Raw genomic sequence first — 17096 nt, 5'->3', positions numbered from 1 at the left:
ACCGGCCGTGAATCATGGTAGCGAGCGCGAGGGAGAGACAGACGTGGGTTGTTAGGGCCGGGCGGAGGGAAGGGCGGTCACGAGAGAGGGAAGGAGGGATAGGGAAAGAGGGAAGCTGGAATAAAAAAGAGAGAAAGGGGGATAGAGAGAGAGGGGAAAGGAGGCATAAAAACGAGGGAAAGAGGAAGAGAGAGAGAGGGAAGGAGGAAGAGAGAGAGAGGGAAGGAGGAAGAGAGAAAGAGGGTTGGAGGAAGAGAGAGAGAGGGAAGGAGAAAGGAAGAGAGAGGGTAGGAGGAAGAGAGAGAGAGGGAAGGAAGAAGAGAGAAAGAGGAAAGGAGGAAGTAGAGAGAGGGAATGAGGAAGAAGAGAGAGATGCAATGACGGAGAGAGAGCGAGAGAGAGAGAGAGAGAGAGAGAGAGAGAGAGAGAGAGAGAGAGAGAGAGAGAGAGAGAGAGAGAGAGAGAGAGAGAGAGAGAGAGCTAGCTGGGGGAACTAGAGGAAAGAGGGACTCACGGGATGGAGAGGCAGCACCTCCCCCCTGCGATGGCGGCGGCGGCGGCGTGATGGGCAGCGGTTCTTCACTGCTAACGGTCTCGCGGCTCCCGTGCTCTGGGGCGCGACCTCTGCCGGCGTGTGCCTCTCGGGACCGGCCGAGGGGGAGCTGAGGATGCCCTGCTCGACCTTATCGGGCGGATGTTTGACAGCGTCAGCCTCTTACACTAGATAAGGGACGCGGCTGCCGTCCTGCCCGCTCTGTGCCCTCGGACGCGCGCGGCAGGGGCAGCCCTCCTCGCCTGCAGAGCCACACCTTCCTCCGCGGCGCTGAGTGCTCGAACGCCCTCTACCAAGAGAGCCCAGCCGTTCAGCCAGCCGGCCAGAGAGCCAGCCGGCCAGTGAGCCAGCCAGAGTGCCAGTCAGAGCGCCAGCCACGACTGGCTTCCCCGACAATCAGCTGTGACAGGCCCCACGAGCCAGTCCACAGCAGATCCACCATCCTGCCGCCCTGTGGAGTCTCGGCGCATGCCTTCCACACGCTGACGCGCGCTCCCTCGCACACTCATCTGTTGGAATGATACGAGTGAATTGAGGTTGATTCGTGGGGTAGGGATGTGGGAGAAGTAATGTTTGGGTTGTATTTAGTCACTGGCGTGCGTCTGATACGGCCATTCGTCGAACGAAATGTTTTGGTCCTCTTTAGTCATATTTGTTCTTACACATTTAGTCAGTCCTCCAGGCATTTTACCTATTCATTCACGGCTTTCGTGCTTCAGCCACACGTACCTGCCCAGTAGCGGGTGTGAAACGTAGCGTTGCCGGGCAGCGGGCGGGCGGGCGGGAGGGCGGACGGGCAGGTTCCGCGGGTGTAGTCATGGCTGGCCTTGTGGGTGCGCGGCCGGGCGTCTGACCTCCAGCCCGACGCGTGATGCAACGGCGGCGGCCTCGCCTCCTGCTCTTGGCCCTCCCTCCTCCGGACGGCCGCCTGGCATGCCCCGCCTTTTCCCCTGCTCTTGGCTTTCCTGGTCCCGATTCGAGGGCGAGTTTGGTGACTCTCTTCGACTCACTTATGACTCTCTCTCTCTCTCTCTCTCTCTCTCTCTCTCTCTCTCTCTCTCTCTCTCTCTCTCTCTCTTTCTTGTGTGTGTCTCTCCCTCCCTCCCTCCCTCCCTCCCTCCCTCCCTCCCTTATCTCCCTCTCCCTCTCCCTTTCCCTCTCCATCTCCTTCTCCATCTCCATCTCCATCTCCATCTATCCATCCATGCATCCATCCATCCATCCATCCATCCATCCATCCATCCATCCATCCATCCATCCATCCATCCATCCATCCTGCTCTTCCTCCCATCCCTTCTCTTCTCCCTTTGCTCCCTCATCACCTATCCGACCCCTTCCTGCTGCTCCTCTTCATCCACCACTTCCTCTTCCTCTTCTTCTTCCTCTCGCATTATCCCCCACCTTTTCAGTCCTTTCGTGCACAGCTCATTTACCTCCGTGCTTTAGAGTGAGACTTTGAGGCGTTGATTACCAAGTGGATCCTCGACGGGCAAAGGAGCGCGATCAAGTGGTGTTCTTCACTTGACTAGATTCCGCCAGTGCTTCCTCTTCTTTTCCTCCTCTCGCTCTTCCTCCTTCTCTTTTGTTCTTCCTCTGTTCCTTCTCTTGTTTATCTGCTTCCTCCTCCTCCTCCCCTCCTCTTCCTTTTCGTTTCCTCCCCGTCTTTCGCAAACGAATGGATAATGAAGATGAACTGAGAAAAAAGTGGAAAAGAATCAAATTTGAATGTTTCCTGGACGGACACACAGGCGTGAATTAAACCTGTGAAGGAACCAGTGAGGCTCGTGTTAATGAGGAGAAGCGTGATACGTGCATTGCGCGAGAGGATAAGTTATTTTTAGGGTGATTCAGTGATTGAGGGTAGAGCTGGGTTAGAATTGGAAGTAACGGGGGAGAGGGAGAGAGGGAGGGAGAGAGGGAGGGAGGGAGGGAGGGAGGGAGGGAGGGAGGGAGGGAGGGAGGGAGGGAGAGAGGGAGAGAGGGAGAGAGGGAGAGAGGGAGAGAGGGAAAGAGGGAAAGAGGGAAAGAGGGAAAGAGGGAAAGAGGGAAAGAGGGAAAGAGGGAAAGAGGAAAGAGGGAAAGAGGGAGAGAGGGAAAGAGGGAAAGAGGGAAAGAGGGAAAGAGGGAAAGAGGGAAAGAGGGAAAGAGGGAAAGAGGGAAAGAGGGAAAGAGGGAGAGAGGGAGAGAGGGAAAGAGGGAAAGAGGGAAAGAGGGAAAGAGGGAAAGAGGGAAAGAGGGAGAGAGGGAGAGAGGGAGAGAGGGAGAGGGGAGGGAGGGAGGGAGGGAGGGAGGGAGGGAGGGAGGGAGAGAGGGAGGAGGTGGGAGGGGCACATATAGACAGACTAACAGAGCCACAGACCTAGCATCAGGCAGACCTGCCAGTCAGTCTCCGCGTTATCGGCTTTTCCCTCCCCGTGCGCCAAGTGCGCGCGTGTGCGGCCAGTGCCCCGCGGGAGACTTAGCGTCAGGCGGCAGGCTGTGAGTGGCACTTGGAGCCAAGGACAGCCCTGATCTCTGCTGCAGTGAGGGTTGGCACGGGAGGAGAGACGAGGGCGGGGCTGCGTGGGGGCGGGGCGGGGTGTGGGAGAGAGGGAAGGACATTGCTTGTAAACTCACGCACAGCGGAGCCTTGTGAAGAGGGAGACGAAAGGGAGGTCTACGGGGATCGAGAGTGAGTAATGACGATGCCTGGATGATACCGATGCGGGACACGCAGAGCCACTTGGCATGCAGTTCCACTGGGGCCAAGGGCGGGGGTCGAGGTGCCTGACATTGGCCCTTCATTGCACCGAGATAAGAAACTGGCGCGGCACAGTAGTAGGTGTCAGGTGTGTTTGGCCGATATGAATTGGAGTGCCACGTCTGTATACGAGTGCCGTGTGCTAAGAAAGATACATGGGCGAGTGCCTGAGGCTGGCAGATTGGGGATTAGGAAGTGACGGTTGCTTACTCATGACTTTTTTCAGTGTTTGTGTCGGTCGAATCAAAATTACGGTAAACAGCTAATCTGGATGTATATGTACACTTGTATCTAATTACTTACTGTTTAAACTTATAACGTTTTTATCGTTCCTAAAGCCGTGTCCTAAGTCCTTGTCGCCTATCGGTCATCTTCCTGTTCCCGTGCATCTCCCTTTCATTCCGCTCTTCCCTTGGCCTCCTTTTCGTCCTCTCTCCTGCTTCCCCGCCGTCCACCTGTTCCTCTCTCCCCGAACTGCGAGCCAGGGCGGAGCTCAAGGGACTCACCGCCGCCGGGCTGTGGCCTCCCTCGCACGTGCACCAGAAATAGCTGCGTAATCTGTGTGGCCCGACATGCCCCCCTCCCCCCCTGGCTCTCTCTCTCTCTCTCTCTCTCTCTCTCTCTCTCTCTCTCTCTCTCTCTCTCTCTCTCTCTCTCTCTCTCTCTCTCTCTCTCTCTCTCTCTCTCTCTCTCTCTCTCTCATACACAAGCACACTCACACATACATACACACGTGTATATCATACACTGATGAAAATAGATGGTAATTAATCTCTCAAAAGATAGATGTTCTACTCTACGACCACCCAAAATAGGAATCCACAGTAAATAATGTTTATATATTTATATATATATATACACACACATATATATATATATATATATATATATATATATATATATATATATATATATTAATAGACAGACAGGTATAAAAATAGGAGAATCCCGAAGGAGCAGACTTGAATGTGTCGTGTTCTCGTCTGCTGTTATTTGGCTCGATTGCGGAATCTTGTCAAGTTCCCCTTTTCTGTTCTGTTGTTAGATGCTCTGCTTTCATTTCGCGGCTTTCTCTGTTTTTGTCTTTCTGTATCTGTTTTGGTCTTTTTTATTTATTTATTTTTTGTTACGTGATTATCTCCCGGCTATGTGCTCTTCCTTTTCTTATGTATGTTTTGCATGTTTATGTGTCTTTTCTCATTTGCTCTTCCGTAGGCTCTTCGTGTTTAAGCAGTTCCGCTTCCCGGTGTTCATATGTCAGTTCTCGTCCTCTGGCCTGCATTTCCTGGTCAGTTGTTGGAGGCTTTCCCTCCTCCTCCCTTCTCTCTCTCTCTCTCTCACCCACTCACTCACTCTCTCCCTCTCCTCCACTCCTCCCTCTCCCTCCCTCTCACCCTCTCGTTTTCCCTCTCTTTTCCTCTCCCTCCCTCTCACCCTCTCGTTTTCCCTCTCTCTTCCTCGCCCTCCCTCTCACCCTCTCGTTTTCCCTCTCTCCCCCTCTCCTCCCTCTCCCCCTTTTACCTCTCTCTCCCTCTCCCCCTCTCCTCCCTCTCCCCCTTTTCCCTCTCTCTTCCTCTCCCCCTCTCCTTTTCCCTCTTTCTCCCTCTCCCCACTCCTCCCTCTCCCCTTTTCCCTCTCTCCCTCTCCCCCCTCTCCCCCTCTCCTTTTCCCTCTCTCCCTCTCATTTTCCCTCTCTCTCCCTCTCCCCTTTCCTCCTCTCCCCCTCTCATTTTCCCTCCCTCTCCCCCTCTCCTTTTCCCTCCCTCTCCCTCTCCCCTCCTCCCCCAACCCCACTTCCTTCGGTGTGCTCGACTTGGCAACTAAACGGTCCGTCTCCGATATTGAGCGGATCGTGTGTTCGTGAAGAGCCTCTGTTGCCCCTGTTTCCTCCCTCCCCCTCCCTTCCCCTCCTCTGCCACGTGCTTGCCTTTTGCGTTTGGCTTTCTTTCCTCTCCCCTACTCTTTTATTGATCTGATTTTGAATTTTGTTACCTTTTTTTTTTTTAAAGATTTTCGGTGCAATAGATTCTTACTGTTTTTAGCGTTGTTGCTGCTGTGTTAGTCTTCCTTATTTTGCCCTCCTCTTTCTCTGACTTTATTCCTCCTCATTTGCATCGTCCTCTTCGTTATCTTTCTCTCTACCCCCTTCCTCCTCTTTTCTACTCGCTGTCACCTTTTCATTCTACCTTATCACCACAGGCCAATAAGATTCGTCAAACGCGTTCACTATTGAACCAAGTTGTCACAATGGACATAATGATGATATAACATATAATAAAGAAGTAGAAAAAAGAAATGAGTAAATTCAGATAGATTGAAACTCTTCGCCATTCTCCTGCTCCCTTCCGCCAGAGGCAGACTTCGTGCGAATTATCATCGCGATTACCAAGTTGTTGCTCTCCGTCGCATGCAAGGTGTGGCAGGAACAGCGGCATGTGCCATGGGAAGACTCGGTGGCCGCGTGTGGGACTCGTGTAAGATGCTTTTGGTTTTCGAGTGTTTTGTTCTCGTTCTGGTATTTGCTATTTATCAGTTGATTCGCGATTATCAATTAAGTGCATTTTATTCTTTGATTTTTCTTTTATTCTTTTTCGTTAATATGTATATAAACGCGGTAGTTGTCATGTGGGCTTTTTTTCCTTATCGCGTTCGTTCAGGCTGCGCATTTTCCGATCAGGCAGAGCCACTTCGGGCCTAATAAGGGAGAATTTCATCCCTCTTCTCACCTCTTATCACACTTTGGCAAACCCCCTTCATGACTGAGTACGCGCAGTTCGCTATTATCAGTGTCGTTATTAACTTGCTTGTTTATTTCTCGGTGTATTTATATAATTTAATTTCGATAATCGATACTGTGTGTCTAGCTCAGAGCGTAGAGACCACCACGGGGCAGGATAGTGTTCACAAGTGTACAAAGGACAGTATAACTTTATGTCGTGGATGATCGAGGTCGTTTGGACCTATTAATATCTGGGGGGGGGGGGGGGTCGACGGCGATCCTCTCCCCCCGCGGCATTGGGGTGGCGTTGGCTGGGGTTGGCGGGCGGGTTGGGCGGGGTTGGGTGTGCGAGGCCGTGCTTTGGATGTGGGGATGCTGTCTTTCTTGTCTCTGTCATGCGGCTCTCAGTGTCAGCCTTTGCATGACGAGGTGAGTCATACGACAAGACAACAGCTTTCATGCCGGAGTCGGGGGACGCAACACGCTCGCGTCCACCTCAGTTGGGCTCGTTATCCACCTTGGGCGTCACGTGGACTCCCGCGCCTGAAGCCCGAGGATATCCGCTGCAGCCGAGCGCGTTCGCCGCCGCTCGCCCGACCCTCGTCACTCAGTCTTCAGCGACCTGTTCGCTCGGCCGCCCGCCCGCCTGTCGCTCACGCCCGCGCCCCTCTACGGCGCCTCGGTACGCGCTCGCTCCCCTCTCTTCCCTTCGGAGGTTGTGTCAGGCGCTTTCGGCAGCAACGCGCCCTTCGATGGAACGCGAAGACCCGGCTCAGCCGCTGACCCTGTGCTTTGCGACACCCTTGTGGTGGCGGAGGTGGCGCGAGGATTGTGTTTTGTTAAGCTTACGTGCGGGTGATGCTGTTTATTTATGCCAATTGAAATGTTCTGAGAATAAGTTCCTTGTAGTGCAGTTTGTGGTTTCTTGATCTGTACTTATGCACTGTAACGTTACACTGTCTGTAACTTCGTACAGACAGTGAGAGACATTTAATGACTCTGCTTTGGTGTGTGTATCGTCTATAGAAATTCCCCCTGTATTTGTTTCCATTTGTCCATAATTACTGGCCTCCCCTTGCGTTTATAATATGCTTTCGCTTTGTTCAGCTCGTAATTTATAAGATATATGGGGCAACCTCTGTCCCATTATCGAGAAGGAAGTTGCGACCTCAAGGGAGAGCTGGAGCAGGAGCTGGAGCTGGCAGTTGAATCAGGTTCTCGTCACTCACCCGTGCTGCTCTGTGAGAAACGGGAAGAAGGGGAAAAAATCTAAGGAAAGGTGGTTTTAGTTCAGACGGGAAGGAAATGTCGAGGTGGAGATGCAACTTGGCTGTGATTTGGGAAAGTATAGTTTTTGGGAGACCGTGAATTTCTTGGGATTGAGGTGAATAAGCGTCATTACCAGCTGGAGGATTTAATGATCGTAATGATGTGGAATAATTCCGGGGAAATTTAAAGACAACGTCTCTTCTCCTCTTAATCACTCCTCTCTCTCTCTCTCTCTCGCTCGCTCGCTCGCTCGCTCTTGCTCTCCCCCCTCTCCCTCCCCCCTCCCCCCTCTCCCTCCCTCCCTCCCTCCCACTCTCTCCCTCCCACTCTCTCCCTCCCACTCTCTCCCTCTCACTCACTCACTCACTCACTCACACTCACACTTTCTCGTGTTGCTTCATCCTTTTGAAATGTAAATCGAGTTAAAATCTCTCCCCCTCCCTCCCTCCCTCCCTTCCTCCCTCATTTTCTCACCCCATTTCCTACTCACTCTGCCTCTGCTCTCTTCTCTTCTTCCCTCCCTCCCTTCCTCCCTTCTTCCCTCCCTCCTTCCCTCCCTCCTTCCCTCCCTCCTTCCCTCCCTCCTTCCCCCCCTCCTTCCCCCCCTCCTTCCTCTAATCCCCTCCCTCCCTCCTTTAATCCCCTCCCTCCCTCTCCCCTCTCTCTTTCTTTCCTTTCCCTTCGCTAACCCCTCCGTGTGACTGTGTGTACATCTGCTGAAAGCAATCGCCAGCTGATAATTTGCAACCTAAGCTCCCGGTCCGTTCCCCCCACCTCCACCCCTCCTTCCTGTGCATCATCGCCTTCGGATACTCTATTTTTATTTTTATTATTTTTTTTTTTTTATCGTTTTTTTTTTTTTTTTTTATTGTTTTTTCTTCAGGGAGAGGGAGACAGAGTTAGCAAACGGGGTTCTTTGTTGGGCTTGAGATATCGCACGTTGCGGTACGATCCCAGCACTTAATTTATCTGTACGTGCGACAGGTGGTGTTCGTGTGTCGGTGCGTGTGTGTATGTGTGTGTGTGTGTGTGGCTTTGTCTCGTAAGGATTAGGGTCCCTTTTGACTCTGAGGCTTTTCGGTAAAAGTCTAAATGTCTTTGACTTGGGGCTGATAATTCCATGATGTTTTTTTTATTTTCTTTCTTTCTTTATTCACTCTTCTTTCGTCCGGTCCTTTGTCGTCTTTTTGGTTCTTTTTTTATCCTTTTTTTTTCCCTTTCTTTTTTCTTCTCGTATTCTCATTTTCCATTGACCTTTTTTGATTTTGTCTTTTCATTTGTTTCCTCCTATTACTACCCCCATCCCTCCTTATCCTCCCTTCATTGTCACCCCTTCTTCTTCATCTCTTCCTCTTCCCCTTCTCCCTCCCCCTTTCTTCCCTCTCTTCGCCTCCTTATCGTCTTCCTATTAACTTCACAGAGTAAGTCATCAAGACGAAATGCACGTTTTTACGCACTCGAACAAATTGCAATAACAGGGACCCCGAGCTTCCTTCTTCTCCTTTTTCTTATCCTTCTCCTTCTCTCCTCCGGTTTCTATTGCTCTCCTCTTGTTCGTCTTTAATTTCTGCCTGTTCTCATTCTCCTGCTCTTCATTTTCTATCCTTCGCCTTTTCTTTCTCCCTTTCCTCCTCCTTCTTTTCCTCCTCCTTCTTTTCCTCCTCTTTTTCCTCCTCCTCCTTCTCCTCCTCCTCCTCCTCCTCCTCCTCCTCCTCCTCCTCCTCCTCCTCCTCCTCTTTCTACTTCAAATAAAAAGAAAAATAAGAAGTTGGGTGTATATATGATGGAGAAAGAAGAACAAAAAGTTATGTAGCTGGTAACTTGCTTTAAAATGTGGAATGGATACGAAATTATTTAAAAGGTTAACGTGTGGATCGGCCATCAGATGATAAAGGGCAGGACGTGGATTAGGAAAGGATAGAGAAAAAGCGGCGGGAAAGGAGTGGATCAGGGTGGGAATGTCAAAGGACAGGTGTGTGGATAGGAATAGAGATGCGTAATAGAGGAAAAAAGATGAGGGGAAATATGGGAAGGGATGGAGGGGAAAAAACGACCAGCGTGAACGGGAGGAGGGGGGGGGAGAGGGAGAGAGAGGAAGAGCGAGAGCGAGAAGAGCGAGAAAGAGAGAGGAGAAAGAGGAGAGAGAGGAAGAGAGAGAAAGAGAAAGAAGAGAGAGAAAGAGAGAGGAGAGAGAAAGAGAGAGGAGAGAGAAAGAGAGAGATAGAGAGAGAAAGAGAGGAGAGAGAGGAAGAGAGGAATAGAGAGGAGAGAGAGAGGAGAGAGATAGAAGGAGAGAGAGCGAAAGAGAGAGATAGAAGGAGAGAGCAAAGGAGAGAGCAAAGGAGAGAGCAAAGGAGAGAGCGAAGGAGAGAGCGAAGGAGAGAGAGAAAGAGGGAGAGAGAGAGAGAGAGAGAGAGAGAGAGAGAGAGAGAGAGAGAGAGAGAGAGAGAGAGAGAGAGAGAGAGAGAGAGAGAGAGAGAGAGAGAGAAAGAGAGAGAGAGAGAGACGTAACGAGGTATAAGTAGAAGGGAAAGAAAATACATAGATACTCAGAATTAAGGTAGAGAAATATAGCTCGAAAAAGACAGCAAAAAGTTAAAAATTAGATTGAAATGAATAAGATTAAGATAAGAAGAAAAAAGTCAAATAAGAAAGAAAAAGTCAAAGAAAAGAAGTAGCTAAGAAGCAAAGGGTGAGAGAGGGAGTCATGAGGGTGTTGGGGAGTGGGGGGAGGGTGCTGTGGTGGGGATAGGGGAAGGGGGGAGGGGAAGGAGGGAGGAGAAGGGGAAGGGGGAAGGGGAAGGAGGGAGGGGAAGGGGGGAGGGGAAGGGGGGGAGGGAGGGAGGGAGGGAGGGGAAGGGGAAGGGGAAGGAGGGGGTTGAAGGGGGAAGGGGGGTGAGGGTGGCGTCGAGTCACCGCTGGGATTTGTCTCCTTGGAAGAACGTGCGGGTCATCTTGTTGGGTAACGCCACACGCGACTCGCTTCTTGTGCTTTTTATTTCGTCCTTTTTGTTCAGTTCGGTTTGTCTGGAGGTTGGTTTGAGTTTTGTCCTATTTGTAATTTTGTTGATTTTTTTTATAAGGGTTTCATGTTACCTGCTTTTCTTCTTTGGTTCTTCTGTCTGTTCATCTATCTCTATTTTTTTTTCTCTCTCTCCTTCCTTCCTTCCCTCCCTCCCTCCCTCTCCCTCTCTCCCTCTCTCCCTCTCTCCCCTCTCCCCCCCCCTCTCTCTATCTCCCCTCCCTCTGTCCCCCTTCCCTCTCTTGCTTCGTCCCTCCCCCCCCCTTCTCTCTTGTGTTTTCACTTTTTCACCTTCTTTGATTCCCCTCATTCATTTTTTTCCCTTTGTTCCTCCTCTTTCCTTTCCTCCCCCTCCCCCCCCCAAAAAAAAAAAAAAAAAAAAACAATTAGGAAAATGCAGCGTTCTAAGCTAACCCTTGCTGAGGTGTCGCTCAAGCATCTGGTCTGTCTCATGGCAACGGGGGGGGGGGGGGAGAGGGGGGAGGGGAAGGGAAGGAGAATGCGAGGTACATGTGGATAGAAAAGGACATGGAAATTATCTGTCTACCTATCTGCCTGTCTGCCTATCTATAGTGTATACATATATTTATATACTTACACGTGATTCTGTGTGTGTTTTTGTTTGAGTGAGAGAGAGAAAGAGAGAGAGAGAGGTTGAGATTGAGTGAGTGAGCAAATTTGAAGACAAGGGTGCTCGGTGTTGCTCGTGAGTGTGTGGTTTGGTGGCGATGAAAGGGGGAGAAGAGAAGGGGGGGAGGGGGGAAGAAAGGGGTTAGCGAGGTTTTCGCCCCCGTCGTTTTGTGGGTGAGGGGAAACAAAAGAAGGGGAAGGGGGTGGAGGAGGAATTGTGGGGTTTCTCGCTTTCCCTTTCTCCTCTCCTCCTTCCGCCCCTTCCCCTCCCTTTGCCTTTCATCCTCCTCTTTCTCGTACTTTTATTCTTTTTCTTTTCGTCCCCTCCCGTCTTCCTCTCTCCCCTCCCTCTGCCTAATCTCCCCCTTCTCCCCTCCCTTCCTCTTTCACCCTGTCTCCCCTCCCTACCTCTTCCACCCCGTCTCCTCTCCCTACAGCCTGTTGTGAAGTCGTAGTTAGGAGCGTAAGGGAGACGAGGCCTGGGGAGCGATTGGCGTTGGAGGGGAGGGGTGAGGGGAAGGGAAAGGAGGGAGGGGAGAGGGGAGACAAAACAAGGTTGCGGTGTTCCCCTTGTGCCTCGGTGACCCCTCGGAGGTGAAGGTGGAGGTCGCGGGCGATGCCAGACGCCACCACAGGTGCATGGGCGTGAAGGTGGTAGGAGGGGCAGGGGGGGTATCTAGACAGGGGTTGTAGGGGTGACCGGGCTGAGTGTGTGTGTGTGTGTGTGTGTGTGTGTGTGTGGCATGGGCAGGGGCAGGGGTAGGGGTAGTGGTAGGGGTAGGGGCAGGGAGTTGAAGAGATGGAGGTGGCGTGGGCGGTGTGTGTATATGTAGCGGGGGTGGAGGGAGAGGTGAGGAGGGAGGCTACGAACTGTAGCAGTGAAGGACGTGGTTTCTCGCCCACACGCCCGATCATCGGCGGCGTGGGGGTGGGGTGTGAGGTAGAGGGGGGGGGTAGTAGGGTTCTTTCCTCGTATTTACTTTTTAATCGTTTTCGCTTCACCACTTCATGTAGAATTTATGTTGTAGTTTCTCTCTCTCTCTCTCTCTCTCTCTCTCTCTCTCTCTCTCTCTCTCTCTCTCTCTCTCTCTCTCTCTCTCTCTCTCTCTCTCTCTCTCTCTCATTCTATCATTCTCTCCCTCTCCTTCCCTCTTGCCCTCCCCCCCTCTCGCTGTTATTTACACACACACTCATCCACTCTTCACTCACGTACACACGCACGTACGTACGCATCCACAGTATAAAAGTAGCGAGCTAGACAGGTGGTGTGATTTAGGAAACATCCGGAAAAAGCATATCCTGGCTTGGTAATGATATCTATCTCGTCCTGCCTTTGTTAGCTTCCTGATCCTCCTTTCCTACTTATCTTCCTTTTTCCGTTTCCTCATCTTTTGTTAATGTCGCTACGACTGCTACGATTGTTCTGAGTTATTACTCTGTTGATGCTAATGTAATTGCTGTTGCTAATCCTCCTTGTCACACTACTATTCCTGCTACTATTACTGTTACTCTTACTCTTACTATACAACCATTACTGTCACCACCATTATTACTATTATTACAACAATAACTACTTCCACTCGTAATATTACGATTGTTACTCAGTTATCTCTACAACAATTACTACTACTACTACTACTACTACTACTGCTACTTCTACTACTTCTACTGCTGCTACATCTGCTACAGCAATTACTACTACTACTACAATTACTGCTACTACTACTACTTCTACTACTACTACTATTACTACTATTACTACTATTACTACTACTATTACTACTATTACTACTATTACTACTACTATTACTACTACTATTACTACTACTATTACTACTACTACTACTACTACTACTACTACTACTACTACTACTACTACAATTACTAGTACTGCTACTACTCCTCTGTTTCTGTCCCATCCACAGCTTCCCAGCCCACCGCTCTTTCCGAATCCTGTTGCTGAGGGCCGCCCGCCACGCCCACCCCGTGGCCGATTGTTTTGTTGTCATGTCGTGTGTGTGTGGGGGGGGGGGGTGCTCGTGTTCACGGGGAAGAGAGAGAAAGAGAGAGCGAGAGAGAGAGAGAGAGAGAGAGAGAGAGAGAGAGAGAGAGAGAGAGAGAGAGAGAGAGAGAGAGAGAGAGAGAGAGAGAGAGAGAGAGGCCCGTTTGTCTCGCGTTCAAAACTCCACACGAACTTTTTCAGTTTTATGGCTGCAGTTAACCAGTCTTTGCAGAACATTACAATTGCTGTTCAGCAGTAAATCACTCCCAAAAAAACGGGGGGGAAATAGTCTTATTTCCTTTTTCCAATTTCCTTTTCCCCCCATTTCTTTTTTATCGAGTTTCTATGAACGTGGCAAGGAGAGTGAGAGGACGAACGAGAGGGAAGCGGGGAAATAAAGAACAAGGGAGGTAGTAAGTAGGGAGAAAAAAATGGAGCTTGGGCCAAACGCCGCTGAGAAGCAAGATATAGAGGTGAATAAGTAGAAGAGAGAGAAGGAACAGGAGGACAGGAAAGAGGGGAATTAGAGAGAGAAAGAGAAAGCGAAGAAGGAATGAACTCTGCAAATGGACGCTCCCACTTGGAGGAATATTTGTAAAACGATCCAACAGATAAAGCACGTGTGTATCACACATACACACTGTGGGGGACATCCTCACTAATCCTCCCGTCATCGTTTTCTTTATTTCTTTCTTCCTCTCTCTCTCTCTCTCTCTCTCTCTCTCTCTCTCTCTCTCTCTCTCTCTCTCTCTCTCTCTCTCTCTCTCTCTCTCTCTCTCTCTCCCCCCCTCTCTCTCTCCCTCTCTCTCTCCCCCCCTCTCTCTCTCCCCTCTCTCTCTCCCTCTCTCTCCCTCTCTCTCTCCCTCTCTCTCTCCCTCTCTCTCTCTCCTCTCTCTCTCTCTCTCTCTCTCTCTCTCTCTCTCTCTCTCTCTCTCTCTCTCTCCTCTCTCCCTCTCTCTCCCTCTCCCTCTCCCTCTCCCTCTCCCTCTCCCTCTCCCTCTCTCTCTCTCTCTCTCTCTCTCTCTCTCTCTCTCTCTCTCTCTCTCTCTCTCTCTCTCTCTCTCTCCCCCTCCCTCCCTCCCTCCCTCCCTCCCTCCCTCCCTCCCTCCCTCCCCCCCCTCTCCCTTTCCCTCTCCCTCTTACTTTCCCTCTCCCTCTCCTTTATCCCTGCTTCGTCCTCTCCCTCACCTCTCCTACCTCTTCTCTCTCACCTCTCTTACCTCCTCCCCCTCATCCCTCCTTCGTCTTCTCTCTCACTTCACCTACCTCTTCTCTCTCATCCTTCTTCGTCTTCTCCCTCACTTCTCTACCTCCTCTCCCTCACGTCTCCTACCTCCTCTCCCTCATCCCTCCTTCGTCCTCTCCCTGATCCCCCGACGCCCGAGACAGCACATGAGCAGCATTGCCCCAGGATAAGGATGAGCTCAGGAGGAGCCGCTGTGTCTGCGCATTGAACCCGAGAGCCAGCAGAGTCTCGGCATGCGTTAAAGTTAGGGACTTGGGTTGCATTGGTGTCCCCCTTTTTGCTAGAAGTGTTATTGTTACTGTTATTGTTCTCTTTGTTGTTGTTCTTGCTGCTGCTGCTGTTGGTGTTATTGCTGATATTATTTTCGTTGTTATTTATTGTTTTGACTCGTGATGGCTTAATGTTACTCTGTCGGTTGGGAGATCTGTATAGCTCTTACAAATTGGTGGGATCTCGATGAATTCTGAAATCGTTATGACGCTGGTGAATAGGGGTATAATTTTGTAAACCAACGCTGCAGTACCTGGGCCAAGTAGTCCAGGTGCTGCAGGTAAACCAACCTCTGCCCGTATGCCATCGGACTCAAGAAAGGGACAAAGAAAATGTGAAGGAGAGGCTCCCCTGGTGTGCCGGGACCGGTGTTGTCATCTCGTGGTGTCAGCTGTCCTCTCAAAGGCGTTAAGGCGTCAATCCGTGTGATCTTAAACAAGAGTAGTATTTTAGTTGCTTCACTGACATTCGAATGATCGCCGGTCACGTGCTCGTGTATTTTGTTCTCTGCACACGCATTTTATTGCAACGTGCAATCTTTTATCGTCTGCGTGTTTTATCATCAACATTCTTCGGTGTGCTCTTCGTCCTGGAGCAGTATAACTAATATTTCTTTGAACGGCTTTTCAGATTTTAAAAAATAACATTTAACAGTAGCCAGCTCAGTCATGCGCAATTCGGTGTATGGTTTAATAGGCACATGATTTTATAGTGTGATGGAAAATAATAATTGAAATTGAAGAAAGCGATGGTAGAAATGAGAGTGAACATTTAGAAGAAAAAAACGAGGTATGAATTGACCATTGCGTTATTGATTATTGTCTCGGAAAATAAGTCGAATTATCGCAAGAAAGAAAGAAAGAGGAAAAAATTATTTGTGTCGCGTCCTTGCTTTTGGACATTTCTCAGTTCTTGATGAGCGTGCAGCGCGTGTGTGTATCAAGGCATTAAAGTGATACAGATCAAAAGTGCCGCAAAGGATGTTGTGGTTTATTTGTTGTTGTCGTTGTTGGATGTATACGGTCAAGCAGAGGCTGACGACCACGACGACCACGACGACCACGCCCGAGTAAAAGATGGCGGTCAAGGATACCCGCTTCGTGTTCTACCGGCCCATCAGGGTGCCGAACTACAGGGCCAGTCTATACAGCAGGTGAGTGCCACTGCGGTCTAGGGTGCTTGGGGATGGCAAGTTGGGTTTCATTTTGCTGTTTTGCTTGTTGTTGTTTACTATTATTATTATTATTATTATTATTATTATTATTATTATTATTATTATTATTATTATTATTAATTATTAATTATGTTTTATTACCACCTACCATTATCAGTCATCGTTTGTCATCCTGTACACCATTAATCATTCCCTTCACCAGCACTAATTGTATTGCTATTATTGATTATATTCATATCATTACTGTGTTGCTATTACTAATTGTCTTTGTTATTATTCTTTGTTTTTTTTTCCGTCGATAGTTGTTACTGTCATATTCATATTGTCGTGTGTGTGTGTGTGTGTGTGTGTGTGTGTGTGTGTGTGTGTGTGTGTGTGTGTGTGTGTGTGTGTGTGTGTGTGTGTGTGTGTGTGTGTGTGTGTGTGTGTGTGTGTGCGAGTCTGTGTCCGTTCATGATATATACATGCGTGCGGGCGTGTGCATGTATACGTGTAGGTGTGAGTGTGAGTAAGAGAGACTGAGAGACAGACAAACAGACAGAGTCTGCCATGACCGTTCGCAGGATTGTCCCTGCCCCCGAGGCTGGCTGCTGTTCTGGAAAACGACCTCCTTTGTAAGTCGTAGATTTCGATTAAACCAGGTTCTGAATTTGGAGGCGGAGGAGGAGGAGGAGGAGGAAGAAGAAGAAGAAGAAGAAGAAGAAGAAGAAGAAGAAGAAGAAGAAGAAGAAGAAGAAGAAGAAGAAGAAGAAGAAGAAAAGAAGAAGAAGAAGAAGAAGAAGAAGAAGAAGAAGAAGAAGAAGAAGAAGAAGAAGAAGAAGAAGAAGAAGAAGAGGAAGAGGAAGAGGAAGAGGAAGAGGAAGAGGAAGAGGAAGAGGAAGAGGAAGAGGAGAAGAAGGGAAGGGGAGAGCAGGATGAGGACAAAGAAGAGGAGAAAGGGAAATGGGGGTAAGAGGGAGGAATAGCAAGCCCGAACGGCCCGGAGAGACGTTCCTTGTCACCAAGACTACGTTCGGCTTTTTGGAGTCATTTTTATGTGTTTGTGTCTCTGGAAGCGAACCAGAAACTTGCTCTCGGCTGCAGAAGGGAAGGGGAGGGGAAGAGCGGGGAGGGAGGGAGAGAGGGAGAGATAGGAAAAGGTAGGGAAAGGGGGAAAGTGGAGTAGGATGGAGAGGGAGGGGTAGGGAATAAAAGGGGAGGGAGAAGAGGAATAGGGTAGGAAGGGGAAGGAGAAGGAAAAGGGGGAAAGAGAGGGAGGAAGAAGGAAAGGGGAGGAGAGTGGGGGAGCGAGAAAAAAGGGAGGAGAGGGAGGTTGGCAACAGAGAGAGAGAGAGAGAGAGAGAGAGAGAGAGAGAGAGAGAGAGAGAGAGAGAGAGAGAGAGAGAGAGAGAGAGAGAGAGAGAGAGAAAGTTAGTGTAGATACTTGATGCTGTGGGAAAGGAAGGGGGAGAAAGAAAATGAATCGAATACA

General features: G+C 49.9%; 1 protein-coding gene across 2 annotated transcripts; it reads left to right on the top strand.

The window, feature by feature from the left end:
• The first annotated feature begins 6365 nt into the window (after nt 1-6365).
• On the top strand, nt 6366-15613 carry LOC125024678. Of its 2 annotated transcripts, none has more exons than XM_047612474.1 (2): nt 6366-6727; nt 15082-15613. In XM_047612474.1, exons 1-2 carry the CDS (start codon nt 6385-6387, stop codon nt 15093-15095), a joined length of 357 nt encoding a protein of 118 aa, XP_047468430.1. In that variant the 5' UTR covers nt 6366-6384; the 3' UTR covers nt 15096-15613. The 2 variants fall into 2 exon arrangements, with proteins under 2 accessions (XP_047468430.1, XP_047468431.1); XM_047612475.1 differs by having other exon boundaries at nt 6367-6694.
• Nucleotides 15614-17096: the final 1483 nt, after the last annotated feature.

The sequence above is a fragment of the Penaeus chinensis genome, unplaced genomic scaffold (assembly GCF_019202785.1).
Source record: "Penaeus chinensis breed Huanghai No. 1 unplaced genomic scaffold, ASM1920278v2 CTG_3139, whole genome shotgun sequence".
Classification (NCBI taxonomy): domain Eukaryota; kingdom Metazoa; phylum Arthropoda; class Malacostraca; order Decapoda; family Penaeidae; genus Penaeus; species Penaeus chinensis.
Note: the sequence above shows the minus strand (reverse complement) of the source record. Positions and strands in the feature narration are given on the sequence as shown.

Coding starts and splice junctions, on each gene's coding strand:
- LOC125024678 (XM_047612474.1), top strand. CDS start 6,385: ATGCTGTCTTTCTTGTCTCTGTCATGCGGCTCTCAGTGTCAGCCTTTG.